General features: G+C 53.4%; 3 protein-coding genes and 2 long non-coding RNA genes across 16 annotated transcripts in view; 2 read left to right on the top strand and 3 right to left on the bottom strand.

The window, feature by feature from the left end:
- ATP2A1 (ATPase sarcoplasmic/endoplasmic reticulum Ca2+ transporting 1) overlaps positions 1-750 on the bottom strand; it is a 16,451-nt gene extending 15,701 nt beyond the window's left edge. For both annotated transcript variants that reach the window (XM_082429349.1, XM_082429350.1), the window contains exons 1-2: positions 439-750; positions 87-104 (exon numbers count right to left, since the gene is read on the bottom strand). In XM_082429349.1, coding sequence (XP_082285475.1) covers positions 87-104; positions 439-556 — 136 coding nt within the window. In that variant the 5' untranslated portion in view covers positions 557-750. The remainder of the gene's footprint in view (positions 1-86; positions 105-438) is intronic.
- Positions 97-4,815, top strand: LOC309644978. The gene is made up of 2 exons (XR_014254682.1): positions 97-186; positions 4,469-4,815. It is a non-coding gene; the product is annotated as an uncharacterized lncRNA (long non-coding RNA).
- On the bottom strand, positions 4,791-12,995 carry SH2B1 (SH2B adaptor protein 1). Of its 10 annotated transcripts, XM_082429361.1 has the most exons (10): positions 12,864-12,950; positions 9,870-10,897; positions 9,511-9,612; positions 9,195-9,286; positions 8,907-9,082; positions 7,055-7,258; positions 6,633-6,844; positions 6,321-6,492; positions 5,756-5,855; positions 4,791-5,576 (listed from the first exon to the last, which is right to left on the bottom strand). In XM_082429361.1, exons 2-10 carry the CDS (start codon positions 10,806-10,808, stop codon positions 5,558-5,560), a joined length of 2,016 nt encoding a protein of 671 aa, XP_082285487.1. In that variant the 5' UTR covers positions 10,809-10,897; positions 12,864-12,950; the 3' UTR covers positions 4,791-5,557. The 10 variants fall into 10 exon arrangements, with proteins under 10 accessions (XP_082285487.1, XP_082285483.1, XP_082285485.1 ...); XM_082429357.1 differs by lacking the exon at positions 5,756-5,855 and having other exon boundaries at positions 7,046-7,258; positions 12,864-12,995; XM_082429359.1 differs by lacking the exons at positions 5,756-5,855; positions 12,864-12,950 and adding an exon at positions 12,469-12,817 and having other exon boundaries at positions 7,046-7,258.
- Positions 12,996-18,116: 5,121 nt separating this feature from the next.
- LOC309644977 lies at positions 18,117-22,806 on the bottom strand. Of its 2 annotated transcripts, none has more exons than XR_014254680.1 (3): positions 22,394-22,806; positions 19,432-19,561; positions 18,117-18,289 (listed from the first exon to the last, which is right to left on the bottom strand). It is a non-coding gene; the product is annotated as an uncharacterized lncRNA (long non-coding RNA). The 2 variants fall into 2 exon arrangements; XR_014254681.1 differs by having other exon boundaries at positions 19,432-19,615.
- Positions 22,807-22,841: 35 nt separating this feature from the next.
- TUFM (Tu translation elongation factor, mitochondrial) lies at positions 22,842-26,329 on the top strand. Its single transcript, XM_082429407.1, has 10 exons — positions 22,842-23,003; positions 23,106-23,300; positions 23,773-23,939; positions 24,154-24,258; positions 24,351-24,515; positions 24,663-24,795; positions 24,879-24,983; positions 25,111-25,262; positions 25,352-25,471; positions 25,959-26,329. The coding sequence occupies exons 1-10, from the start codon at positions 22,961-22,963 to the stop codon at positions 26,130-26,132; spliced, it is 1,359 nt and encodes a 452-aa protein (XP_082285533.1). The 5' UTR covers positions 22,842-22,960; the 3' UTR covers positions 26,133-26,329.
- The last annotated feature ends 607 nt before the right edge of the window (positions 26,330-26,936 follow it).

A 26,936-nucleotide genomic window follows, 5' to 3' on the forward strand; every position in this document is an offset into this window, starting at 1 on the left:
TTGGAAGGAAAGGGCAGGGAGAAGGGAGTGGGGCACAGAGGGGAGGAGGTGTCATTTATGAGAGCTCAGGGCTTCCAGTAACTTACCTTCCTCTGTAGGGAGCTCTGCCCAGGGAAAAAGAAGAAAAGGACATATTCATTTGGCGTTCAGTCTAATGCCGCCCACACCCAGGACTTTGTGGCTAAGGTAAGAGAATCAGGCCACCAAAAGGGCAGCTGAGATTCACCAGGGTTATCCCATAAAACTTCCCAAAAATCAGGGTCTCAGGGACCCTGTTTTCTCAGTATCCTCCCCTCCCTTGCAGTCATTGGACCATGTCCTACCTCTTCCCTAAGATACCCTGGAGGGAGAGGCTCCAGTGTGTTTGAGCGTGAGTCTGTGTGTGTGTGTGTGTGTGTGTGTGTGTGTGTGTATGTGTGTCCATCAAGGGACACTTACCATTGTGGCCGTATTTCTCCAGATGCCGCTTAACTTGGTCCGGGGTAAGGCCTGTAGTTTCGCTCACCCCAAAATAGGCCAAACATTCTTCTGTGGTCTTGGAGTGTGCAGCCTCCATCGTGCTCCCTTCCTGGGGGCCAGGGGGCGGTGTGTTCCTCCTGGGGGGTTCTCACACGTCAGGGGCCTTCTTCAGTATGTCCACCTGCCTGTTTGTCTGGGTTTCTTCCTTTTTCTCTCCTGCCCCCCCAAGTTATTCTTCCCTCCACGAAGCTCTGACCCCCGTTCCACTTGCAGCAGCCAGCCACCTGCCCCAGCCCCCAGCTGGTCCTTATGAGGGAGTGGGGGGGGCCAGGCTCCCCCCTCCCCCAGATCAGGGATTGGCTGGCTGAGACTCTAGCAGGAGGGGTCAGAAGAGAGAGATTTCTGCTGACAGAGGGGGAACAGTGGGGCTGCAGCCTGAGATGTCACTCATGAGGGAAGCTAAGGTGGCCCCAGCCCCAGGGAAGGGGGGGCAGAGAGAGACTTCACTTTCTGTCTCCTGCTACTGAGCCCTCCCCCAGTTGCCTCGACTTCTTCAGCTGCACTGAATTTCCTGTTCCAACCTCACCCCTTCCAGTTCTTCCCTTAAGCCCACTTCTCCTCTCAGGCCTTCACCGTTCCCTTTCCTTGTGTCCCCTTCCCGTCTCATCCCCCTGAACCTGCCTGTTTCTACTGCCCCAGTCTCCTCCTTTCTCACTTAGCTTGTTGAAAGGGCAGCAGAGATACTCCAACCCTCAGGGGATTGAAAAGGGGGAGAACATCCCTTGGGGGCGAGAGGAAGTGGCTCTAGAGGGACAAGGGGAAGTAGGGAGGGAAGAGGGTCAAGGGGACAGGGCAGAAGATGGTAACCCTACCCTAGGGAGGGGATGCCGCAGCCATCAACAAGGGATTTAGTGTCCAGGCCCTGGTGAGCAAAGCCAGGACTGCCTGTCTCTCCCCTAAACCCCCCCTCCCCATCGCTCTAACTCAGCCACTGGGAACAGAGCCTTCAGGGCCCCGCATCCCTGACAGGGAATCCCCCCCACCAAGAAAATGGGATACCCAGGCAGCCGGGTAACCCAAGAGCCTACAGAATGTGCTGATGGCAGAGGGAGAGGGATCAATGTTTCAGAATGGGGGCAGGGGTCACCCCAAGTCATGGAATAAGGGTCACCTCATCCCACACCATGCTCTCTTTAACCCACGGGGTTTCCATGGCAGACCCCACGTGGCGTGTGGTTGCACTCCGCCCTGGCCCTGAAGTAGCTGTCCTCAAAGGGAGTGAGGATCGGAGCTGTGTGCTCAGGCACACCCTGTCGGCAGAGGGCTGAGGGAAGGGACATTAAGGGAAGGGGCTCGGGGAAGCTGGATAAAGCAGAGGCTCCAGACCAAAGGAATGGACGGCGGGCAGATTGATGGGGACAGGTCTAGGGGAAATAAGGACAGTCATAGCTGGGGGAATAGAGACAGGGCTGCCAGGGTCAGAGGGAAGTCTGAGGAGCAGTGGGGAAAAGGGACAGCAGGGAGCTGGCATGCGGCAGCCAGGTGGGTGGGGGCCCAGGGCTGGGTGCAAAGCCACAAGCTGTTGCTGAGCGGCTGGCCTCAGTATCAGCTTCCTCAGAGAAGCAGCTGCTCTGAACACCCCACCCCCATCCCTGCTCTGGGATAGGGGCGTCTCTTGGTTACTACCAGCTGCGGGAGGAACAGACAAGAGGGTAGCATGGGGTGTGGGCAGGGGAGGAAAGGAGGGCAGAGAGGAGAAAGGCTGAATGAGAGAATGGTGAGAGGTCAGTGAGGGGAAGCAGGCTTATGGCCTTGGCCTCAAGTCCTTCCTCCATCTAGGCCTCAGTTTCCTGAAATGAACAGTGAGGGGTATAGGCCCCTGAAAGGGTTCTCAAGGTCGCTTCGTCGTCTGGCACTCAAGTTCCTAAGCAGACAATGGCACAGGAGACAGGGGGGCAAAGGAAAGGGAAGCCCCACTTTTGGGGGGTGGGTAGGCCAGCAGGGGTGGATGGCACTGGAGGATTTAGCCCCCCATACCCATCCTTTCCTCTGCCTGGACCTGGGGGAGGGCGGCCTTTCGGGTGAGTTGAGGACACGGCGCTCCTTCCCTCTCCCTTTTCATGGGTCCAACAAACCCCTCCCTGAAGCAGAATCCTGCTGCGATGTGCGGGTGTGAGGGCTCAGACAACGGTGTGAGGTGTTGGAGGTCACATCCTCCACCTGGCCCAGCACCCACCTTCTTAGGACAGAGTCAGGCTCAGCATCTGCCAAGCCTTTTGGTGGTGGCTGGCTTCTCCCCGCCACCACCTAGAGGAGTGACAGGGGCACTGTCTTAAAGGAGCAAGAATGCCCAAACATGGAGAAGGGGGAGAAGACTGGACAGATCTCGGCTTCAAGGGACTGGAGAGCATGAGGCCGAGGAAAGGAGGCAGGCTTTACAGGGCACTGCTGCCAACAGGGCCCTGTAAGGTTATTCATTTCTGCCTCCCCCAGCTTCCTAGAGGGGAAACTGAAGCCAGAGAGGGAAAGCCACCAGCCAAGAGCTGTCAAAGGATCACCATCAGGAAGGCTGGGTGTGAACTGGAATGGAGGCGCGTGCTCTCTTGGAGCCCTCATCTAGGGTCTCCAGGCCCAGAGGTGGAAGGAGTTCATCCCCTCCTGGGCACTGAAGCTGAGAATGGGAGAGGCGTAGTTCTGAAGGACACAGAGATAGAGCCCGCTTGATCCCCGACCAGTTCCGAACTTCAGCTGAACCATCCATAGACAGGCTCAGAAGGAAAGTGTCTTAGGCTCCTCCAGCCAAGACATGCAAATCTTGGGGGTGCGGGCGGGGGCGGTGAGGAGGCCCTTGTGCCCTTCCCCCGCACATCTTCAGAAGGCAAGTCCCTGAGAGCTGGCAGGGTTTAGGGGGAGGGGGGAGCCTCGCAGCACCAGTTGCTGCTAGATTAGGAGAGGATCAGGTCCTGCTTACCCTGGGGCGCCACAGCCTTCGCTCGCCATCTCACTTTGAGAACACAGCATCCAGATCCCCAAACCATCCCCCTCCCTTTGCAAGGCCAATCCTATCCCCAGTCTCCTGGGGCCAAGGTTTGGGGTAGCCCCAGGGATTAGACAAAACCAGGAGAGACAGCAGGCTTCCCCCATCTAGCCCCCAGGCTGGGTGGCCTGTGAGACCAGCTGTCTCCTGTCCATCTCCCAACAGGACGCAAGGCCCAGAATAGCAAGGTCATAAGCATGGTCATAGGGCCTCCTGGGGGTGGGGGCAGAGGCTGAGGGGCATGGAAGTGTAGACTCCACACTGCCCAGGAAGGAAAGTGAGGCAGAGTGGTAAGAGGCAGAGCTGGATGGAGGTGGGGAAGGGAGAGGGCCAACAAAACAGGTGGGATTCTTCAGAACCCGGCCCCTCCTTGTTGGCACCCACAGAGCTGGGAAGCCCAGGCGTGCCCTCGGTTGGAGGAGGGCACAGTCGCAATTCAGTCCAGAGAGGAGAGGCTGGGTTTAATGGGGGGGGGGGCACAGGGAGGAGGAGGAGATGCTGCAAACTCAAATGCTCACAGGCCTAGCTAGGCACATCATGTGAGTGAAGTGGGCTGGTGGGGATGGAGCAGATGTAGAAGGTGGGTACCATGTGAGGCTGGATCTTCTAATTTTCAAGAGAAGCCAGTAATCTGAACTTTTATGTGAAATTCCAATGGAAACATTGTCCAGGCCAAGCAAATCATGTCAGCAGCTCCAACCTAGATGAAACTTCCCATTTTACCGATGAGGATATTGAGGCCTGGAGAGGCTACACCTTGCCCAGGCCACACAGCAAATGAGAAGCAAAGGCAGGAGTGGAAGCCAGCACTCTTTATCATCTATCTGGCAGCTTCCCAGCTTGGCTCTGAGAAGGGGGGCAGTCAGCCTGCCCTTGGGTCCCTCTGGCTGCCACATTAAATCTCTCCCAACACAGCCACTGTGCCCCCAGCCCAGCCCCCCTACAATCTCTCTCGGCCTGCTTTCTCCCTAGGGTAGGAAGCCTTAACTGAAGAATTCAGAGCAGGAAGGCTCCTTGGAGGTCATCAATCCTGCCGTTCACTGTCCTGTCCCATTAAGAGAACTTGGCTGGAGACCCCGAGAAGCACCGTTTGGCTCTGCACTTACCACTCAAGAAACAGGACAGCCCCCAGAGGAGTGATGGGCCGAAAGCACAGGTCTGGAGAGCAACAGGGACTCAACCTGACACAGCCCTCCAGTCTCTCAGCTCTGGAGCTCGCAACACTGAGTGGGCTACCTTCCTGACCCACCGGTCCCAGTCCCCACCGCAAAAACTGGCCACAGCCATCACGGTGGAACTGAGATAAACCCTTTTATTTATTTATGCTTCTTCATTTTGTTTAAAACAACAAGAACAACCACCTTAATATAACTGACAGCCCTTCCCCCTCACCCTTCCTTGGGCTGAGGAGTGGTTAATGGGGAAATGGCCCCCAGGGATGGGGCTGACCATAAGAGCCCCTTGGGGAGGTAATGGAGCCTGAATCCCCTGCCCAGGGGACGGGGCACCTGTAGTGTATGAACTGGGGAGTTAGCAGGGCTCTTGAACCTTTTTGTACCAACATATATGCCCTTAGCCGTCAAGGGTCAGGAAGCATGTGGGGAGGGGATTCCCACTGCTCCTCTATGTCCCTGCCCAGCCCCAATCTCACGAACTGAGGGCTGGGGAGCAAGAAGAGTGGAGAAAGGGTGGGGTAGGGTATCTCACACGAAGGAGTACTGGTTATTTATGGCTCTGGGATGGCCCCCTTCTTCTCCATCGCCCCCTAGTGGTAACTGTTGGAGCTGCACCATCAGGGTTACCCCGGGGGCCCCACCAGCTCCAGCGCCTCCCTGGGCCTCCGTGCCTGGTGCTACGGCCTCTTCCATTTCAACCACGGGGACCAGCTCAACCACGGGGACCAGCTCTTCCTGGACCCCTCCACTGCCCGCTTTCTCTTTCTCTTGCCTCTCTTTGGCTGCTGCGGCTGTTGCTGCCGCCACTTCTGGCGCCCCCGACGCCTCTTCTGCCCCAGGATGTGGGGGATCTGTCCATGAAGGGGGTTCAGGGGGCTGGGGTGGGTCATGGGAGGTGCTCGGTTCTGGATAGGAATGGTAAGAAGACAGACTGATTGTGGAGGGAGGCAAGCTCTTGTAGCAGCCTCCCCTTCACTCATCCCCCCAGGAGCCATGTGCTATCTCCCCCGTATCCCATCTCCTGAGCAACCCCCATCCATGGAAGATGGATCATGGGCGGCGGTGAGAGGAGGACCACACTTACACACAGTCACTCGCTCCGAAGGGCATGAGGGTGGAGGAGGCATCGGGGTAGCATCGATCTCCCTCGCACACCCCTGCATGGCTCCCGGCCTGCTCCCGGCCTGGGGGGGAGGGGTAACGTGGGGACAGATGGGACGTTGGGGTGGGGAAAAGGGAGAGATCAGACAGGGACATCAGACATCAAGGGAGGAGGGTGGGGGATCAGACCGAGCACCCCCAAGAAGGGCAGGCCCAAGGCAAGGCAAGGTTGTGATGAAGGGCAAAGACAAGGCCAGGGAGGATGGATCTAGGAGACAGACAAACGATGGAACAGAGGGTCCGATGGAATGGGAATGCGCCAACCCAGCTCTCCACTTCCTCCCGGCTCCAGCACGGAGCCCCCTGCCTTCCTACATCCCCGTGTACTCCTCTCCCCGAGAAACCCAACACACAGGAAACTTCTCTAGCCCTCTCTCCCTGACAAAGCCTCTCCTCCTCAAGCCCCCCGCCCCGTCTTTCTGGCACACACACCTCCTCACTTCTTGGGTGCACGGGCACCTCCTCCCCTGCAGACCTGCTCTGCTCACCCTGCTGTCGCTGGGAGGACACGACATAGCTGACAAGGACAACGTCACTGGAGCCTCCAGACTCCAGAGGGATGGGGTGCATCCGGAAATGCTCGAGCATATCAAAAATGGACTGGAACCACAGGTGCTGAACCCGGCACTGACCTTCCTCATTCAGCGAGAGGCGCAGGTGCTGAGGGCGGGATGAGTGCGGTAAATAAAGCAGGAGCCCGAACCCCGCCAGTCACAGAACCCTTCTCCCCTGATGGCAGCGTTCCCCACTCTACCCGCAGGCCCACTGCCTACCACGTAGCCTTCTCCTCAGTCACTCACCTTGGCCTTGCCCTGGAAGTTGAAAGTGAGGACATATTCACCCCGTCTTGTTTCACTCTGACGTACCAGGAAAACGCCATGGGAGCCGGTACCTCCAGCCAGCACTAGCTGGGCAGCCTTGAGTCGAGAGAGCATCCCGTGGAACCAAGGATACCCTGAGAGGGGCTGATCCCCCTCACCTCCCTCTGGCTCTCCCTGGAACAGTAACGACCCTTCAGGAAAGAGAGAGGAAAGGAAACTGAGGTGTCAGGGAAGCCTCCCTCATCCTGGGAGATGAAAAGCCTTGCTTTCCCCTCATATGTCACTCCTCCTCCGTTCCCCCACCAGCCCCCCAGGTCAGATCCCTCAAGATCCCAAGACAAGAGTTTCTGGCAGGTGGTCAACCAGGCTTGGAGGCAGACACACACTCACACCTCTGGTACCTGTGGCTGTTTCCGGAGTGTCCAGGGGTGGGTAGGGGGCCGAGAGGGGATGAACTGTCCCTGCTGGGGGTCCCTCTTCAATGGGGATACGGGGGGGCAACTCTGGGGGAAGCAGTTCCATTGAGTCAAAATGGGAGGCGGCAATGGAGGCAGAACTGGGGGAGATGGACGCTGAGGGGCGGTCTGAGAGGCCCCCATATGCCCCTGGAAAAAAAAAAAGGAGGAGGGCAAAATTGAGAGCTCGAGAAGCTACTCTTTGGGAGGATTGGTCTGCTTGGGCCCACTTCCCCACCAGCCAGGTTACCCTGGGTACACTGGTGGTCAGCTGGCTGAAATGCTGAATCTTTCCTCAGGCACTGAGCCCTAATGGTTTTCATCAATGACTCCTAACTTATGCTTTATGCATTGCTAAAGGACTGCAGTTATTCCAACAAGGTCCTAGAATCCTAATGTGCCTACATCTCTTCTGAATCAACAGTTGAAATTACAGCTATAGTCGCAGAGGTGGGGATGGCGGTGGGTAGAATCCCTCAAATATTTTCACGTTAAAAAGGGGTCCTTTTTTTGCCTGCAGGACAAAACCCCCAACTCTGAGAGGCATCAAAGATTCTCCTGCTGTGAATCCCCCCAACCTAACCAACCTGATCTTCAGATTAACTTGTATTCTTGTGTCCTCCGCTTTAACCCAATTATCCCGTCTAATTCTTCCAGCTCTCCGGGGCTCTCCCCATCTCAGGTCTCTGCTCTCCTAGCTTCTCCAAGCCATGTTCTTTTCTCACCTCGCCTGTATAGAATTCCCCATCTATCCCACCTCCCATGATTCTCCTCCTCCTCTGAGCTCCCGAGGCTTCTTGCTGGTGCCGCTCAGAGGACACTAAGCACAGGGTCTCCATTTGGGAGTCCTGCTTTTTAGAGGGAGTGATGTCTTGCCAACTCAGCTAGACTGTGAGCCCACGAGGCAGCTCTGAGCTCCTCATCCTGCCCCAGAGCCTAGCAGAGGGTCAAGGATGTACTAGGGCGCTCCTGAATGTCTGCTAAGCAGCAGGCATGAGCCTACAGGCACGTCGTACATAATCAGTGCTCAGAGGATGGGAATATGCGGAGTGCAGAGTGCCATGGCTCAGGCAACAAGTTGGCATAGCCGCTGTCTTTGTCAGTGACTCTCGGATGACCTCAGAAATGCCATTTCTCCTCTCTGCTCTTAGCTGCCTGAGAAACGAGGACATTGGTATGGACGACCTGTAAGGTCCGTTCTGGCTCTTAACAGTCTTTAATTCATTTGTTTACTCATTGCATACAGCCTGTGTGCTAGGCACAGTGAAACTGAAGCTCAGAATGGAGGATCAGAAAAAAAGGGTGTAGTGGAGTCTAGAAAGGTGAGCTGGGGCCAGGTAGACACATCTTTGTGTGTTTATGTATGTGGATAGCATACACGTGTGTTTAAAAGTAGGGAGTCAAAAGAAAATCTAGTACCGTCAACATGCGCAGAGAGATGCAGAGTAAGAACAAAACAAAGATATGTACAGAGCGTTCTGGAAGCTCTGGAGAAGAGAACCGTTACCTCCAGCCAGAGTGGTGGCCAGCACAGGCTTACAGAAAAGGGGACAAGGCCGGGCATAGAAGGCTGGAGAGAAGCGGCCTGCAGCTCGTGTGGGGCTGTTGATGGTGATGGTTCTAAACTGTAAACTGTGGTCAGGCACGTTCGGGGACAAAAGTCAGACATTTGGTCGTGGCAGCTGAGGAGCAGGCATGGGGTGCACAGCAGAGCCTGGAGAGAGGGCCCGGGCCTGATGGCCGGGGTTCTTGCGTGGCGGGTCCCAAGGTTCACAGCTCTCTAAGGCTCCACCCTTACCCTGCGAAAGGCGGTCGCTGCTCTCGCTGGGCCCCAGCAGCAGCCCCTGGCTGGGCAGACTCTCCGAGTGATTCAGGCAGGGCAGCTCCAGGCTGTCTGTGTTCTCCCTTGTCAGGAATGAGGTCCCAGGGGCCAGGGGGAGGGTCATGGGGCGGGGACTGGTAGCAGGGCAGGGTCTGCAGAGACAGGGAAAATGGTGCTGGGAGGAAAGTCACCAGGGGAGAAGCAAAAGGCTGCTCAGCGCCCTCACCCCCTGGTCCCCTCAGTGACAGAAGACGGGCTCCTCACCCTGGGCTCAGGCATTCTTGGATGTCAGACACCCAGGCCTTCACGTGTAGAGCATCAGCTGTCTCCAGGATATACTCCGAGGGGCCTTCCACCTATGGGGACAAGAGGAGGCCCACAGGCCACTCCCAGGTCTCGAGGCCTTAATTCACCCCCAACAGGAACGGGAACGTCCTCCCTCTCGCCCGTCCCAGAAAAGCTGCCGCCCCAGGGACACACCGTCAAGGTACCTGGCACACGTGCCCCTCGTTGCATCAGTATCCCTTGCTTCAATGTGCTAAGAGTGCTCCGAGTGGACAGGGGAGCCCAGGGCTCCTACCTTAACCACAAACGTGTTCTCCCGGTCAGGCATCTCCAGGGCTGTGGTTGTCCGCACATCGGTGATCGTAGAGCAGGGAATGCTAAGTCGAGGCCGAGATGCCTAAGTCAGGAGAGAGAACAAGATCCAGATTTTTGGTGCGCAGAGACCAGCTTTCCTTTCCCTCGAGATTCATCTTTCCTTCCACACCCCGAGGGAGTTAGACAAATAACACTACTTTCTCTGTCCTGCCCATGCTAGGAGCCCAGAGTCAGGAGCTAGCTTTAAAAATCCAAGTAAGCAAAGCCAGGTATGTCGGCCACGTCCCCACAACTCAATCCCTCGCTCCCAGTCACCCACCCTCCTCCTCTGGTCCTCACCTTGGGTGGTACAAAGAACTCCAGACGACTTCCTCCTCCTCCTTCTCCTTCACTTCGAAGCAGCAAGCGACACTTCTGCCACTGAGGTTGCCCTCCTCCCCCTGAGGTAGGCCCCGCTGCCCCTCCTCCCCGGCCCACTCCAGCTGGGTCAGGGGCTGCCTCTTCAGCCCCCATGAAACTCAGCAGCTCTTCCCTCTGCACCACGCCTCCTCCATCCTTCAAGGTCCCCCCTCCCCGACTGAGTCTCAGCCTCTCAAAACGGTGAGTCCATCTGTCCCCAGGGGATGTTCCATCGCTAACCAGTCCCCTACCAATGGTCCCAGCCCCGCCAGAGGAGTTGGAATTGCTGTTTCCACCTAACACTGGGGGGCCCGATGAGGTCTCTAGGGGCCCCGCTGGGGAGGGAGGGTCAACAGTCCCCCGCCACTGCAGGATGCCGCGGACCGAACCGCGGACCGAGCGACCCACTGAGCGGAGGGAGAAGCGTTTCTTTAGCTTCGGCTTCGAGGAGGTTGTAGAAGAGGAAGAGACTGAGGAAGGGAGGGGGCCGGCCAGGTCCTCAGATGATCGAGAAGGGCCCAGCACAGCCAGGGGCCCGCCCACCCTGCAGCTCTCAAGGGACAGGTCCTGTGGCGGGATCTCCACACCAGGACTCAGAGGAGCCAGGATGGGTGGCGAGAGGGAGCCGGAGGCCCGGGCCACCTCGGCTTCAAAGTGCTGCAGGAAGAGCTCAGCAAAACGGCGGGAGAAGGCAGCCTCGGCCCCAGGCCCTGCGTATTGGGGGTGGGAGGCCAGGTAGAGGCGAAAACGGCGGGCAAAATCCAGGGCAGCCGCCCGGGCGTGGGACTCGCAGAACTCCCGCCAACTCGGGGGAGGGGGTGGGGGCAAGGGGGGAGGGGAGGGCGAGGCCCCATCCTCCGGGGAAGGGGCACCATTCATGATGGCCCCCAGGAGGTGGAGAGGGGGAGCCTGTGGGGAGGGGCAGCAAAGAGGGAAGCGGCCAGAAGACACAGGGTGAGCGGCAGCAGCTGCAGAAGGAAGAGGCACATACATCGAGTCACTGCTGAGGTGGGACCGGGGCCAGAGCCCCACCCCGAGCCAGACGCCCTCCTCTAGTCTAGACTCCTCAAGAGAGCAACGGGGATGAACACCACGCTGCCACCCTTCCCTTCCCCAGATCCTCATGCCCCACCACCCCCAGGTCTAGCCTGCACCCACCCTGCTGCCTCCCCAGTCCACTCTCCTGGCTTCAGCTCCAGGAGTGGTGGACGGCTGTGCAGCACCTTCCTCTAAAAGGGACTCTTTTCCACGTCACCTCCCTTCTCTAAAACCATCCTTCAATATTATTACGTGCCTCCCATGTGCCATTCTTACCTTTCCCTGTGAGAGGTTTTAACAACCTCTGTAATAGATGAGGAACCCGAAGCTCAGAAAAAGTTTCAGAACTCCAAGTCTACTGTTTTTCCCACCGCACAGTCCTGACTGCACCAGCCTCAGTCACCGCCCCTCACTGCCCCAGCTCTCAGGGGAACTAGGCCTGCAGAGCTTAGAGACCCTGCCTCATGCATCCCGAGGTCCATCTTTGAGAAGGGAGGCTGCTCGTTAAGGAGGATGGATGGATGACGGATTCAAACAACTGTCCTGAAAGCCGACCCCAGGGCCCAGCACCCAAGCACTGTGTCAAGGAGGCTTGGAATGCCCAGAGCCCACTTCTTTGGTGCCCCTCCAGGCGGGGGCCCAGAGGCAGCAGCACCAGGTGAGGACAGACTGTGGGTTGGGTCTGGGCAAGTCTCTGCTGGCCACGAAGTAAATAAAATATAACAGGGAGCTGGGGCCTTGGATTTTTCACCTCCCTTTTCTCTCACAGGGGAGTGTGCCCTAAAGGCTGGTTAGCCTGATGGTTAAGGCCATAGGTTCTGGAGTTAGGCTTAGGATGAAATTCCATCTCTGCCACCTATTAGCTGTGTGATCGTGAACAAATTACATGTCCTCTCCGAGCTTCAGTTTTCGTATCTATAAAACAGAGCTAATGATCCCTAACCCCTAAAATTGTTGGGAGAATTAAACAGAACATGTCCCTGCTTGACACAAAGTAAGCACACAATAAATGACTTGCCGTTATTACTATCTTTATGGGTTCCAATTTTCTCAAAGAGAAATCAGCGAAGGGAAGAGCCTTCCCAACGTCTTACAACTAGCAAGTGGCAGAGCTGGGCATGGAATTTACAACCCATGGCCCTTCTGTTAGTGTTCCTCCCCCATATTATATTGGAAGATGACTGGCACCAAGAATGGGGTGAAAGCAGTTCAGGCAAATCTCCCCAAACCCGAGACTCCTGCTCAGACCCGCGGTCAGCGCCCCCTCCCCTTTCTCCTTGACCTAGACCCTACACACTCAGATGGCTCCAACCGTAGGGACAATTCCAAACCAACGAGAAGACGCCAGGAGATAAAAGAGTCATGGAGCACGCGGGAACCGAGCCAAGAGGTGCAGACACAGCAGAGAGACCAATCTCCAAGCAGAGGCCACCTCAGCTCACGCCGGCCGACCCAACCCGCTGCACCACAGGCAGACCCAGCCCCCTTCAGGCCCGCTGACCCTGCGGTTCCTGAGCTGGTGACTCAGTTTCTCTTCTGCCAAGCAGGACTCAGGCACCTTTTCCCAGTGCACCTGCCTCTCGGCTCAGTTCTGATATTTCCCGAAGGGCGGGTGGTGGAGGGTGCAGGCTCCGCTCTGGCTCGGACCCCCCTCCGGACCCGGTGGTCAACCCACTCCGACCCGACCCTCCTCCCTGGACACCCTCTACCCGCCCATTCCCCGGGGCCGCAGCCTCCAGGGAAGCAGCCCGCTCTGCTGCACTCTCCGGGGCCGGGCGCCCCTCCTGCCTCTAGCCCCCCACGCCCGCCCCCACCCAAGGCTCCTCGCAGGCGCCGGGGCCGGGTCGCGGAGAGGGAAGAGGGACTTGAAGAGGGGGGTTCCGGTTCCGGTCCCACCTGCATCTCGGTCCCCGCGGTTAGCTCCGGCGGCGGCAGCAGCTCCCGCTCCCTGCCCCACCACCCCCCCCTCCGCGACTAGCTCCCAGCCCGGTTCTGCGCAGGCGCCGGGACCCCCTTTTTCCCGTCACCGAAGGAAGTGACCATAGAGAAGAACGAGGAGAAGGAAGGGCACGTTCACACTCACTTCCGCCATCCTCCCACTCCGTGCCACCCTTCCAGAGCTGAGAAGGTGGGAGTCTCGGAGGGCTCAATGACTTCTCCAGTTGCGCCTAAAAGGGACCGCAGAAGCAGCCATAGGAAGGGGTTGGGTCCCACCAGAGCGTCCTCCCAGAGGAAAGTCGGGACCGTAGGGCGCAGTCAACCATAGAGAAGGCACCTTAGGGGAATAGAATCCCGAGGCCCTGATGAAGGCTAGAGGAGCCACCGGTACCGGAAACCAGCGAGTTGAGAAGGCTTTTTGAAGGGCCTGCTGTAGCCTAGAGCGCCCAGCCGGGCTGCAGAGGGGTTCGAGGACACCGCCCCCAAAGAGCTGGGGGAGGGAAGATGCGGGTGACCTTGGTGAGGCCCTGCGAGGAGGCGGAGCCTGAACTTAACGACCTTGGCTTCTCTGAGGAAAGTACTGGAGGTTCTAGGAGGTTCCAGCTCTGAACTGGGAAATAAAGGTTGGGGGGGGCAGGAATAATGAGGTCAGTTTTGGGCATGTCTGTGGGACGTCAGGAGGCAGGTGGACATACAATCTGGAGCTGAGGAGACATCAAGGCCAGGTATAGAAATTGAGACTCATTAAGGTGTAGTAGAGGGCAGTCGAAATCATGAGCACGATGAGATCCTAATCAATCAGGTCTCTCACTGACCCAGCTCCAACTGGCCTAAGCAATAAGGGAATCTTTTGGCTCAAGCCATTAAAAAGAATGGATCAAGCTTCTTCAGGAACAGCTGAATAAAAGGGCCAAAAGATATTGGGAACCTGCGGTTCAGCTCTAGGCTGAGCTCTCCCCATGCCTCTCTTAGTGGCAAAATGGATTTCCATAGCTCCAAACTTAAGTCCCAGTAGCTTAGCAACTCTCGTAGGAGCATGTCTTTTTTTCTGAGATTTGCAGTAAAATTTCCAGAACTGACTTTAGCTGATTGGCTTGGATCATGTGCTTATCCTGAAACACAAAGGCTTCGTGACCCATGAGATTGGAGATGGATAAATGCCCTGACTCACACAAGGATGTTTGTTTGAGGCTGAGGCTACTGGATGGAGTTGGAAAAAATCATGGTGGAAGGGCAAGTTCTGGCCTAACCAGCCTTTGTCCCCATCTCTACCCCAGTTCTAACCAAATTAACATCAGCTCCCAGATGGCCTTTGTTGAGGTCTTCATCACCATCTTTGTCAATTCCATCTTCCAGTTCAGAAAAACATGTCAATGGAAAGGCCTCTAGTTCTGTGATCACCCCCCCTCCTCCCTGATACCCTTACATACCCTTTCTCTGTAGTTGGCCCATCCTTGTCCAGGAGAGAGAAAAGTTGAGGAATACAGAAAGGTAAGGGGCCGGTGATGATGGGTTAGGTTTGGAAATGTGTCTAAGCTGTCCAATAAAACTTTCTGCAATGACTGAAGTGTTCTGTATTAGTACTGCCTAGTTTGGTAGGCACTAGCCACATGTAGCTTTTGAGCACTTGAAATGTGGCTAGTGTGACTAAGGAACTGAAGTTTTCTTTCTTTTTCTTTTCTTTTTTTTTTTTTTTTTTGTGCCATGCTGCACGGCTTGCAGGATCTTAGCTCCCTGACCAGGGATTGAACCCGGGCCATGGCAGTGAAAGCGTCGAGTCCTAGCCACTGGACAGCCAGGGAATTACCGGAACCGAAGTTTTCATTTTAATTAATTAAAATAGCCACATGTGCCTAATGACTACTGTATTGGTGTAAGAGGTGCCTGTAGGCAACTAGGTGGAGCTGTCCAGCAGAGATGGATCTACAGCCCCAGCTGCACAAAGTAGTGTGGTCGTGATCAGACATGAGTAGTGGTTAAAGCCATGGACATGAATGAGATTATCCCGGTAATATGTGTAGAGAGAAGAGAGCCTGAAACCTAATTCTGGGGGAAAAGCCACATTTAACAGGCAGGTAAAGAAAGAGAAGTAGAAAGTGCTGAGATGTTGTCTTGGGTAAGATTTTCCAGAAGCATACTGTGAGATGAGAATTTTTGTGCAAGTGATTTATTTAAAAAGTGCTACCAAGAGAAACTAGTAAAGGAGTGGGAGAAGCAGGAGAGGAAACCAAGCAAACATGTGATCTCAGGAAGAGAGTAGTTCAGCTTGATTCCTCAAGGGAGCCCTGGATGTAAGTTGTGCCTCAGATTTATCCAGAAACAAGGGAGCTGGGCCTTTCATATACCAACATCCCTCAGCTGTAGACTAGGGCTTCCCCTGGGAGATGTCAATTCTCAGGCACTTCATCAAGGCAAAGACTCCAGTAGCCTGAGGACAGTACTCAAAAAAAAAAAAAAAAAAAATCTGGAAGGTCTAATTGTGTGGAAGAAAAACCAAAGACCAGGGGGTGTGAGAATACAGTGTGTGTGTGTGTGTGTGTGTGTGTGTGTGTGTGTGGTGTGTGGGGGGATTGGGCAAACACTTCACACACAAATGATAAAAAGGGATCCATGCTACTGGGCACTGCCATTGTCTCCTATAGAATAATACATTGACTTAGATTGCTTGGTGACTTTGTTGAGAGTATCTTTAGGGAAGTGAAAAGGAAGCAGAAGCCAATGGTAGTGGACTGAGGAGTGAATGGAAGGTGAACAAGTGGGAGGAGGAATGCTGAGAGCTGCCTTACAGTCTGGCCAAAAAGGGAAGGAGAGAGATATGGAGGGCTGCAATTTTAGAGGGTGGAAAGGTTTGCTCGTTTGTTTCAATCCTGAGGGAAACCTGATTATGTCTGAAGTCCTAGGGGAAAGGAGCCAGTAGAAAGGATGGTAATTGAAGGAGTGAAGTTTGGGGAAGGTGGGAAGGATGGATCTAGGGCCCAGGTTAAGCCAAGGTATTAATATGAAAGGGAAAACACTTCTTCCTCCTTACGAACAGGGGATGCAATACTCAGGATGCTTTCAGTTACAAGTAATAGGAACACCTCCCCACCCCATTTAAGGTAGTTTAAACATGAAAAGAGAGGGAGTTTATTGGTTCACAGAATTTAAAAATCAGAGGTAGAATGATGTTAGGCATGGCTGGAGCCACAGGCTCAAACAATGTCCATCTGAACTTGCTCTCTGTCTCTTAGCTTTGCTTTCCTCTGGACTGTCTTCCTTCTCAGGCAGGTTTTCCCCTCATAGATAGCAAGATGGCCACCAGAATTCCAAGCTTACATTCTGCCAGCTTCATAATCCCAGCAGAAAAAGATCATAGCTTTCCCAGTAATTCCAGCAAGTGCAATAGGGTTGTGTCTCATCAGCTCAGCTTGGGTCACCCAATGCCTATCTATCGTGTAATAATTTGTCTGGTCTTTGTCCCATGTTCCTGGCACAGAGCTTTTAAAATACTTGGAATTTCCTCAGTGACAGATGTGCCTGTTATTCGTGAGCCCCTTAGGTCACACCTGAGTTTCTGCTGACAAGCTGACTAATGGCAAGTCCCTACATAGCTTCAGGATGGGCTCACCAGAAACACCAACTTTGTGATTAGAGGGTTGGGATTTTGAGCCAGTTTGACCTACAGGGAGGGGAGGGGACTTGGAGATTGAGTTCAGTCACATGACAGTGATTTAATCAACCATGCCTAAGTAATGAAACCCCTAATAAAACTTTGGACACTGAAGCTCAGTGGGGCTTCCTGGTGGGTGAATACACTGATGTGTCGGGGGGGTGGGGGGGATGTGCCCTGATTCTATGTCTCTGTGGACCCTCCCAGACCTCTCCCTACGTAGCTTTTCATTTAGCTGTTCCTGACTTGTATCCTTTATTATAAAATGTAATCATAATTGTAATCATAAGTACAGTGCCTTCCTGCATTCTGTGAGTGGTTCTAGTAAATTATCAAACCTGACGGGGGTCATGGGAAACTCCCAGATCCGTAGGCAGTTGACCAGAAGCAGAGATGGCTGGGGGACCCCACTTGCAGGTGGCATCTGAAGTGGGTGCAGTCTTGTGAAGGAGTGAGCCCTTAACTTGTGGGGTCTGTGCTAACTCTGGGCAGTCAGTGCCAGAACTGCACTTCAGTACACCAGTGAGGGTTGAAACAAAATACTAACACTGAACAGACAATTGTGACTATGAGGAATAGATTATGCTGATTGGTAAACACTGGATCGCAGCCCCATCACCTGAGGTTGGGATGGGCTCAGCTCCAATCAAACTCCATGGGCTGAGCATGGAAGAGGGTGGCTCTTCAAAGGAAAACTGGAGTCTCTGACTGAAGGGGAAGTGGTTGCTTGTGGGCTTCTGGAGGTCATCTTGACCCTCCCCCACCCCAAGAGATGGAAATTCCTCTTATTTTGTCCTATTTTCTGGGATGTCAAATTCAGCCTTGGTGCTTTAACCAGAACCTCCTACCCTCCAAGCAAATCATGCTTTGCTCAATCAGAACATTTTGACAGCTGAAGAACTCCACCTTTACTCAGGTTCTGCCTCTGATACCGCACACACCATTTCCCCCAGTTCTGCCAATCTTCCTCCCTCTGGTTTCAGGCTTCAAAGTGTAGCCTCCTCTAGGAAGCCATGCATGACTAACACACCTAGGTTGCCTCTCAAGTGCCTTTTACTTAGGAGCTTTTGTGTGACATTCACAAAGTGTTTCCAACTGGAATGTCTCCAGTCACATCTGAGTGACATGAGTGTGATAAGAGTTCTGTGTTTGGAAGGGCATCCAGGGCCAGTATGGGAGGGCTAGGATTGGATGCAGACAGGAGATGGGTGCAGTGGTCCAGGAGAGGGCTGATGCTGACCTGGCCAAGGCAGTGCAGTGAGGTTAGTTCCAAGGAGAATGTCCAGAAAGATTTCTGAGGAGACACTGCCAGGCTGGCTGGTGGGGAAGAGTGAAGGATGCCCTTGAGCTTCCAATAAGTCTGTTGAGTGACACCAACAACAAGGCTCTGGGTCCTAGTCCCCAACTTGCCACTAACTTGTGGGTCACCCCAGAACCTATTTCAATAACAGTAGACCCCACCTCCTTTTAGAAGTTAGAGCTACAAAAACTCTTAGAGATCATAAGGTATAACCTCTTCACTCATCCCCATTTTATAGATAATAAAGCAGAAGCCCCAAAAGTTACAGTGACTCACCTTTATTTTTTAAATGAACGTGAATACAAAATTTGCCTTCCATTGAAAACATCGAGAAACTTAAGCCCAACACAATGCTGAACTGAATGCTCAACTGAAATGATTCAACAAATTCTTCCTTCAACAAATACTTCTTCACCTAAGCATTAGGCACTGTTCCTAGAGTGAAAAATAAGTTCTTACTGTCAGGAGCTGGTGAGACAGAATAAAAAATAAAAACAAAAAACCAAACCCCAACAAACAAACAAACTACTAAGATAATTTTGGATATTTAGATGCTATGAAGAAAATTAAAGAGGACCATTGATACGAGAGTGACAGAAGAGATGACATCTGAGGTGGGAAGATGAGAAGGAACAAGCTGTGGGGAAATCTCCAGGGAAGAGCATTCCAGGGAGAGGGAAGAACATTTGCAAAGACCTTGAGGTAGAAGCAATGGTGGATGTTTGTGGAACAGAAGGATGGCCAGTGTGGCTGGGCGAGAGAGGAAAACAGTACTGAGATGGGGGTCAAAGAGGTGGGCAGAGGCCAGATCATGCATCTTGTGGGCCACAGGGAGGACTCTGCATTTTTTTTTTAATAGTAGGTTTATTGAGACATAATTCACCTGCCATACAGTTCACGCATTTTAAAGCAGGAGCTTGGATTTTATTCTAAGTGTTATAAGGAGTCATTGAGGGAGGATTCATTTCTGAATCATATTTAAAGATTGATCTGGCTGCTGTGTGGAGGATGGATTTGACAGGTATTGAGAATAAGGACAGAAGCTGGGAAACCCATTGGAGAGGTCATCAGGTAACCTAGGGGAGAGGTGATCCTGGTTTGAACCACAGTATTGACAGTGGAGATAGAAGTGGTCACACTGAGACTTATTTTGGAGAGAGAACAAGTGGGACTGGGTAATGGATAGATGTCCGATGAGGGGAAAGGAGAAAGGTGGTGCCATTTATTCAGATGTGTAAGGAGAGTGTGGGAGAATACAGAGTGTCCGGTTTTGGATATGTTAGGTTCACAGCATCACAGTGGTAGCACCCTTCGGTTTGGAAGGCTCATTAATATACTTCAAGTGTAAACATGCACAGAGGCCTACTGTGGCCAGGCACAGAGTATACGGAGATAAAGGAAGCCCAGTCCTTGCCCTACTCAAGTCACTCAGTCTCAGACAAGTGAAACCAAGAAATATGTCTCAGGGTACCAAGTGTTGTAAGGCAGACTTATCTGTTAGGGTGTATTTGGCTGCAAGTAAGAGACAACTCTGACACAGTCTGGCTTAAACAATAAAGACATTTGTCATCTCACACCATGAGGAGTCCAGACTTCTAAGATCCTCTTCGCTTTGCCCTCTTCTGGATTTTGGCTTCATCATGGACCGGGAGCATGATGGGCACAGTAGTTCCAGGCTTCCCATCCAGACCCAACAACTTCCAGAATCTGAAGGATGTCCATCTCGTCAGTGTCTCCTTCTTAAAAGTGAGGGATCCTCTCCTGGAAGCCCTCCCCAAGGCAGATAGCCTCTTACCAATCATTAGCCCCAAAGGAATCACACACGTAACCCTAAACAAACCCCCTGGCAAGGAGAATAAGACCAGCAGAAGTGGGCTAGCTCTGTCAGGATTTATTCCTGGAACTGGGGAAAGGGCCACCTGAACAAAATCAGGGCCCTGACTGCAGGAAGATGGAAAAATAGTTGTTAAGCGGGAGCTCAAAGTGTCTGTCATAGAGCAGAATGAACGCACTGCTGGGGAGACCAAGAAGGTTGTTTGATTTCAAGAGCATCTTTTTTAAAGAGTTCAAGATTCTGCACAAAAAACTCCTTTAACTGTAATCACATAAAAGAAATGTTTGCGAGAAAAATCTCTCCTTCTCCAAGCAAATTACAGCCTCCTAAAATCACAATTGTTTTCCACTTTGTCCCCACTCCCACCTTGTACACTTGCTATTTTTTTTTTACAGTGGCCAAACTTCTTTCATTTAACACTGCTCACAAGCATTTTCACAGGTGGTTGGCTCTTGTCTCTGCAACCCTGAGCCCAACATTTCATCTAGTGGCTATGCCAAAATTTATGCTACTGTATCCACGTACTGGGCATTTGTATTCATTCTGCTCTTTCACTGTGATATTGGTCATAAGCATGGCTGGACATCTGGAGAAATTCCCTGCTATCAGTCTTGTTCTTACAACAAAGGTAGAAAAATACATCCCGCAGCCTCCTCTGATACAAGAGCACTGAAATATGATGATCTAAACTTCTCCAATCAGACACATCCATGTGAGCCTTTGAATTTGCCTGGCTTTGGGGGTGGAGAGGAGAGAAGGGCACTTTCTTGATGCAAAAGTGGCTTCAGTGCCATAAGCAGTCACTGTTACAGATAAGTCTAAGTCCTGGCATTTAGTGTTTGGTGGCAGTGGCAGTAGCAGCGGTTTTCTTATCAGATCAGTTCTATGGCTTAGGAGCCACTTCTGCAGCCTGCCCCACAAGTCTATAAGCTGCCTACCACTTTTTTTTGTTACTTATTTATTTGTTTATTTGGCTGCATCGGCCCTTAGTTGCAGCATGAGGGATCTTTTGTTGTGGCAAGTGGGCTCTTCATTGCGGCACGCGGGCTTCTCTCTAGTTGTGGTGCGTGGGCTCAGTAGGTGTGGCACGCGGGCTTAGTTGCCCCGTAGCATGTGTGATATTAGTTCCCTGACAAGGGATTGAACCCGCGTCCCTTGCACTGGAAGGCAGATTCTTAACCACTGGATCACCAGGGAAGTCCCAAGCTGCCTACCACTTCTAAACAAATCCCTCTCTTCTCAAACCAGCCCCTGTAAATTCTGTTATCTGTAAATCAAGACTCCTGACTATTACAGAGAATGCTACACGCAACAGCTCTAGAAGAAACTCTCTCCCTTTGGACTCTTTTCCGAGCACTGTGTTTTGCAAATTTCAGTCATTCATGTTCACCTCTCCCCAAATTTGCCATATATTCATACCACCCATTTTATCTACCAAGTATTGTTTTTCAAATTGATTCATTTTTTCAACTCAATATTTACAATGCCAGTCTTTCTCTCAAACTAATACACATTAAAATAAATATAGCACTACTAAAATAATAAGCATCAGTTCAAGTACCAGCCCCCAAAATCTCACATCTTGGTGGTGGCCAATAGTGTCTTAGGAAATTCCCAGGAGTGACTGAGGTACAGGCTGGGGACAAAGAGAACCCTTTTATACTGTACCAACCCTTCGTAAGCAGAGCTGATGGGTTTGGAGGGCCAGGAGGACAGAAGTCTTAGCAAGTTTCTCATTGTAAAATGACAGTTAAATTATAGTACAGTGCAGTGGCTAAGTGCACACTCTTTTGGAGGTTAGCCGTGTTGGGCTCCTTGATCACCCTATGCTCAGTTTTCTCATTGCTAAAATGAGGTAAATAATGGCGCCTATTACAGACGATAACACTGGGAGCATTGAATGTGAACCAATATGAAGCATTTCCACAACGTCTGATCCATAAAAGTCTCTAATTCTGAGTTTCCCAAACTCCTCTGAGCTTAACAAGGGTGTTCGTGTGTGTTAAAAATAAATACAGTTTCCTTGCCTATGCCCAGACACTACTGAATCATAATCTCCAAGGGAGGAATTAAGGAATCTATTTGAAACAGACACCGTCAATTGAGTCTTAGGCTCTGATGAGTTTCAGAAACATTAATCAAGGTTAAGCAGCTGCTATTATCATCCCAGGGTGATGAGATGATGGATGTGAAAGTTAAAGGTCATCCTTGCACTCATTCATTCAGTCAACAGACATTTATTGAGTACTCACTGAGTGCCCCGCCCTGTGGTAGGAGCCAGGGACACAGCGGGAACAAGAAAGACTCAGGCTGCCCTTAAAGGCACTAGAAGTTTGTCCCTCACCTGGTCATCTGTAAAATTGGGTGGGTGGAACGACGATCGAGGGAATTACTCTCTGGGCTGCTGAGGGTCCACAAGGGTGGACGGCAAACTTTGTCGCCGCAGTCTGTGAGCCAGGAGCGAGGGTATTTGAGGGTCAAAGACTGTGGGACCTGGAGGCTTCTGGAGCCCTTTTCTGTCTCTTGCCCAGCTCATTTCCTCTCAGAGCCAGACGTCAGCATCTCCCTATGAAGCAGATACTACTATTCCCATTTTACAGATAAGAAAACAAAGGCTCATTGGAGAGATGGGTCATACTAGAGCCCCACCCCCGAAAGATTCCCAGGACGGTCTTCCTCAGCCAGGCCGCAGGGCCTGGTCCTACCTCCAGCTGCGACACACGGCCGCCAGATCTGTCGCCAGACCCGCGCAGTGGGTCGCACTCCAGGGGGTTCGGGGCCAGGACGTTCCGGAGTCATCCACGCTGGGACAGCCGCTTCTGCCTCAAGGAGGACGGGACCTTGCCTCCAGACCTGGCCTCACCCTCCCACGCTAAGTGCCAGCACAGCTCGCCGCCCTGGGAACTACAACGCCCATGAGCCTCCGGGGCGTAGGTGCGCTGTGGGACGCTCCACATCGCCCCCCGGCGCCACCAGAGAGAACTGCGTGGGCCCTGAGCCCGCGAGGCCCGAGGGCGCCTTGGAAACCTTCTCTACCCTCACCGAGAGCCATCAGCACCTTCCTGGACGTCTTACGTCCCGCGCCCGGAAGTTGACAGGGCCATAGAGATTGGGGGCTAGAAGCTCCCAGACTTGCCCTCTCGGCCCTCACTTCCGCCGGAAGCGACTTCCATCCACAGTTGCCCTTTGCTTACTGCACGCGCCGCCGCCAGTGCCCGGTACACACTAGTCCGGGCCCGGTACACACTAGTCCGGGCACCAGTACGACCACAATGGCGGCCTCGACCCTGCTGCGCGCGACGCCCCTCTTCAGCGGTGAGGGGGCGGGGAGGGCGATTGCGGCCCGGTTTCACGTGGGGTCTTCGGGAGCGGCCGGGCTCAGACCCGCGCCCTGACTCCAAGCCTCTGCCCCGGCAGGTCTCGGCGCCGGCCCGACCCCACTGCTGAAGGGTCTTTTGCGGCCGCTGAAGGCCCCGGCATTGCCCCTCTTGTGCCGCGGCCTGGCTGTGGAGGCCAAGAAGATCTATGTGCGCGACAAGCCCCATGTAAACGTGGGTACCATTGGCCATGTAGACCACGGCAAGACCACACTGACCGCGGCCATCACGAAAAGTAAGCAGGGTTGGGGTGGAGGCTTCCGGCAGCGCCAGCTCTGCTGGCGGGACCTGGAGCCAGGGAGGTGGGGCCCGCGGAGAGGCTGCTAGAGGTGTTCAGTGTGACCCCAGGCGCCAGAACTCGGGCGGACAGTAGGTTGCAAGATGCAGGAGACAGATTTCCCGTAGACATGAAGAAGTTTGTGATGCATAAATTGGGGGACCCCGAATGGCCTCCCTCCAGCCCTGGGGAGTGCCCTGTAAGCAGAGGTGTTACCCTAGAGAAGTCACAGGGATGGCCCTTGAGGCCCTATAACCTTTCTTTCTGACCTGAAGTTACCTCTGCTCCAGGAGTTGAAGGAGGGCGTCTCGGAAGCTTACTTCTCCCAGACTGTCCTTTGTTTAGGTAGGAGGGGCCCAGGGGTGTGGCCTGAGCCCCTCCTCTATCTCTGGAACTTTAGCTGAAACGTGTGTTCTCTTCCTTCCGTTAGTTTTAGCCGAGGGAGGTGGGGCCAAGTTTAAGAAATACGAGGAGATTGACAACGCCCCTGAGGAGCGAGCCCGAGGTATCACAATCAATGCCGCCCATGTGGAGTACAGCACCACTGCCCGCCACTACGCCCACACGGACTGTCCTGGTCATGCAGACTACGTTAAGGTGAGAGCTGCTGGGGACAGGGCCTGGAACTGCCCTCCCTAGGGAAAAATGTTAGGCTTGTGGGGAGGAGGTTAAGATACTTGAGATGTATGGTTTTGAGATCATGGATTTGTGGGCCTGGCCAGTCACAGCAGGTGGTAAGGAGGTGGCTGGGGAGCTGAGGACGTCATTGACCTACGCTGAGTGTTTCCTTTCCTCTCCTCTCCCTCCCCAGAATATGATCACAGGCACAGCCCCCCTCGACGGCTGCATCCTGGTGGTGGCAGCCAACGATGGCCCCATGCCCCAGACCCGAGAACACTTATTACTGGCCAAACAGGTACCCAGAGCCTGGGTACGGGTGGAAGGAGGAAGGGGGGAGCGGCGTTGGGCCACTCAGGACACCATCTCTATGTCTTTGCCCACCTACAGATTGGAGTAGAGCGTGTGGTGGTGTATGTGAACAAGGCGGATGCTGTGCAGGACTCTGAGATGGTGGAGCTGGTTGAGCTGGAGATCAGGGAACTGCTCACTGAATTTGGCTACAAAGGGGAGGAGACTCCGATCATCGTTGGCTCCGCCCTCTGCGCCCTTGAGGTGAAGGCGGGGTCGGGCAGGAGCTGCTGCTGGCTGGGGCTGGGGCTGGATGGGTGTCAGAGCTCTGCTCTGAGTCTGGGGACTGGCTCTTGGCACGTAAGAGGAGCAGAATGGAAGTTTCAGAGTCCTGTCACCTCCCGCTCATAGCAACGTGACCCTGAGCTAGGCTTGAAGTCTGTACAGAAGCTGCTGGATGCTGTGGACACTTACATCACAGTGCCCACCCGGGACCTGGAGAAGCCTTTCCTGCTGCCTATAGAGTCAGTGTACTCTATCCCCGGTGAGGACCCTGCTTATTTGCACCCCCTCCCCCTCACAGAAGCTTCACCCGGAGTTCTTGATATCCTGTCCTGTTTCTCCCAGGCCGGGGCACGGTGGTGACAGGCACACTAGAGCGTGGCATTTTGAAGAGGGGAGATGAGTGTGAATTCCTGGGACATAGCAAGAATATTCGCAGTGTGGTGACAGGTACAGAAAGAAGCCTTGGGACCCAGGGGCTCCAGGATGACCCCTCCCCTCGCAGACCCCTTGTGCCTTCCCTCTGCCTCACACCCTTCTCCCTCCTCTCTCCTCTCTCCTCTCTCCTCTCTCCTAGGCATTGAGATGTTCCACAAGAGCCTGGAGAGGGCAGAGGCAGGCGACAACCTCGGGGCCCTGGTCCGCGGCTTGAAGCGGGAGGACCTGAGGCGTGGCCTGGTCATGGCCAAGCCAGGTTCCATCCAGCCCCACCAGAAGGTGGAGGCACAGGTGAGGGCTCCCTGTGATGGTGGGCAGGCACCGTGGAGAGGCTCGGTGCTTCCAGCCACGCCCAGCTCCACCCTCGTTTTCTCTCACAGGTGTACATCCTCAGTAAGGAGGAGGGTGGCCGCCACAAGCCCTTTGTATCCCACTTCATGCCTGTCATGTTCTCCCTGACTTGGGACATGGCCTGTCGGACTGTCCTGCCTCCAGGGAAGGTACGATGTATATGACAGTGTGGGGGACTTTTCCCTCGTAAAGAGAAGCTGGCTGATGATGCAGGTGGAACTGGTGACGGAAGGGCCTGGATCAGTGGATTTAGGGGGAATGAGTCCTCATCCGGTATTCCTTAGCTTTGGTAGCATTTACCCACAAAGATTTCCCAGAAAAGAGTTCCTGTGGTTGAGAGTTCCAGTGTATTTTACATAAGGGCTCAGAGAAGCCCTGTAACTAAGAAACTTGTATAACCCAAAATTCCCTAAACGTTTTTTTCTCAAGAAAAATGTTAGAAACACTAATCACCAGTCCTTTCCTGCCTTTGCGTATGCTGTTTGCATGTGCCTAACAGCTGGGATGAAGGTATCCCCAGAAGGAATCATCACCCTGCTTCATTTTCCCAAGGAGGTTAAAACCTCCTTGGTAGCAAACAAATAGGGAATGGAGGCTCCCTGAAGAACATGAGTGGTCCTTGTCTCTGCCCTCCAGGAGCTTGCCATGCCCGGGGAGGACCTGAAGCTCACCCTAATCCTGCGGCAGCCAATGATCTTAGAAAAAGGCCAGCGTTTCACCCTGCGAGATGGCAACCGGACCATCGGCACCGGCCTCGTCACTGACACACCAGCCATGACCGAGGAGGACAAGAACATCAAGTGGAGCTGAGTCTGGACCTCTGCTGGGGCTCTCTTGTGTTCATGGCTGTGCTGGCCAGTGTTCTCTCCTGCCTCTCGTGCCCCCTTCTCAGGGCAGAGGCTGCAGCCCAGCCGAGTTGCAGCTAGACTGACACTTCCCCTGGCCAGAGGGCCACGTGGCTGGCCAGGTGAGGTAGGTCAATAAACTGTTTTGTGAATAGAAAGCTAGCTTGTGTGCCTTGTGTCCTTTGTACACACTGGAGAGGATGAGGAATATAAAAATGGAGCTGGACACATAGCTTGGGAGAGATCCCTGAGCCGTTTGAACTGAGTTCACCTCTCTAGCCTCAAGAGTTCATCTATGGTACAGGGTGGAAAAGCTCCTGTCTTATTAAAGGTGTCACCACTGCTGTGACAACTTGAGAAAGGCAGAGAAGCTAAATTAGGATTGAAAGCTATTCTAGTGAGCTTTGTATGATTGCCTAACAAAATGCTACATATAATAGGCTATATTTTGGATATCCTACTGGGAGATACTGGGAAGGTGGTTATAGCTTGGGCCCAGTTCAGGTGCCAAACCCACCTGGTTTCCTCTGAGTAGTTACTAGGCTGTTAATGTCTAGCTACCTTTATTTAAGCTTGATACTGGGAACTGTATCTTACCTCTGTATCTTACCCAGCACATAAAATGTACTTGGTAAATACATAATTTGCTTGATGGGTTATCACCACCATATCACTAATTCCAAACAGGAGTGAGAAATTGTAGCATGAAAGTTTCATTTTCAACATTTACTTAGATTTAACATTAACAAGGTCTGTTTATCAAATACAC

Source organism: Balaenoptera physalus, assembly GCF_965194825.1.
Source record: "Balaenoptera physalus genome assembly, chromosome: 16".
NCBI classification, from domain to species: Eukaryota; Metazoa; Chordata; class Mammalia; order Artiodactyla; family Balaenopteridae; genus Balaenoptera; species Balaenoptera physalus.

What these genes read in the sequence shown, in the direction of transcription:
- SH2B1 (XM_082429354.1), bottom strand. Translation starts at nt 11,054, where the DNA reads ATGAGGATCTGGGGAAGGGAAGGGTGGCAGCGTGGTGTTCATCCCCGT. An exon ending in CAAGAATGCCTGAGCCCAGG is followed by an intron (nt 9,083 to 9,194) that starts GTGAGGAGCCCG and finishes CTGTCTCTGCAG; the next exon opens with ACCCTGCCCTGCTACCAGTC. An exon ending in CAGCGACCGCCTTTCGCAGG is followed by an intron (nt 7,259 to 8,906) that starts GTAAGGGTGGAG and finishes TTTTTTTTCCAG; the next exon opens with GGGCATATGGGGGCCTCTCA.
- TUFM (XM_082429407.1), top strand. Translation starts at nt 22,961, where the DNA reads ATGGCGGCCTCGACCCTGCTGCGCGCGACGCCCCTCTTCAGCG. An exon ending in GACCGCGGCCATCACGAAAA is followed by an intron (nt 23,301 to 23,772) that starts GTAAGCAGGGTT and finishes TCCTTCCGTTAG; the next exon opens with TTTTAGCCGAGGGAGGTGGG. An exon ending in GTCATGCAGACTACGTTAAG is followed by an intron (nt 23,940 to 24,153) that starts GTGAGAGCTGCT and finishes CTCCCTCCCCAG; the next exon opens with AATATGATCACAGGCACAGC.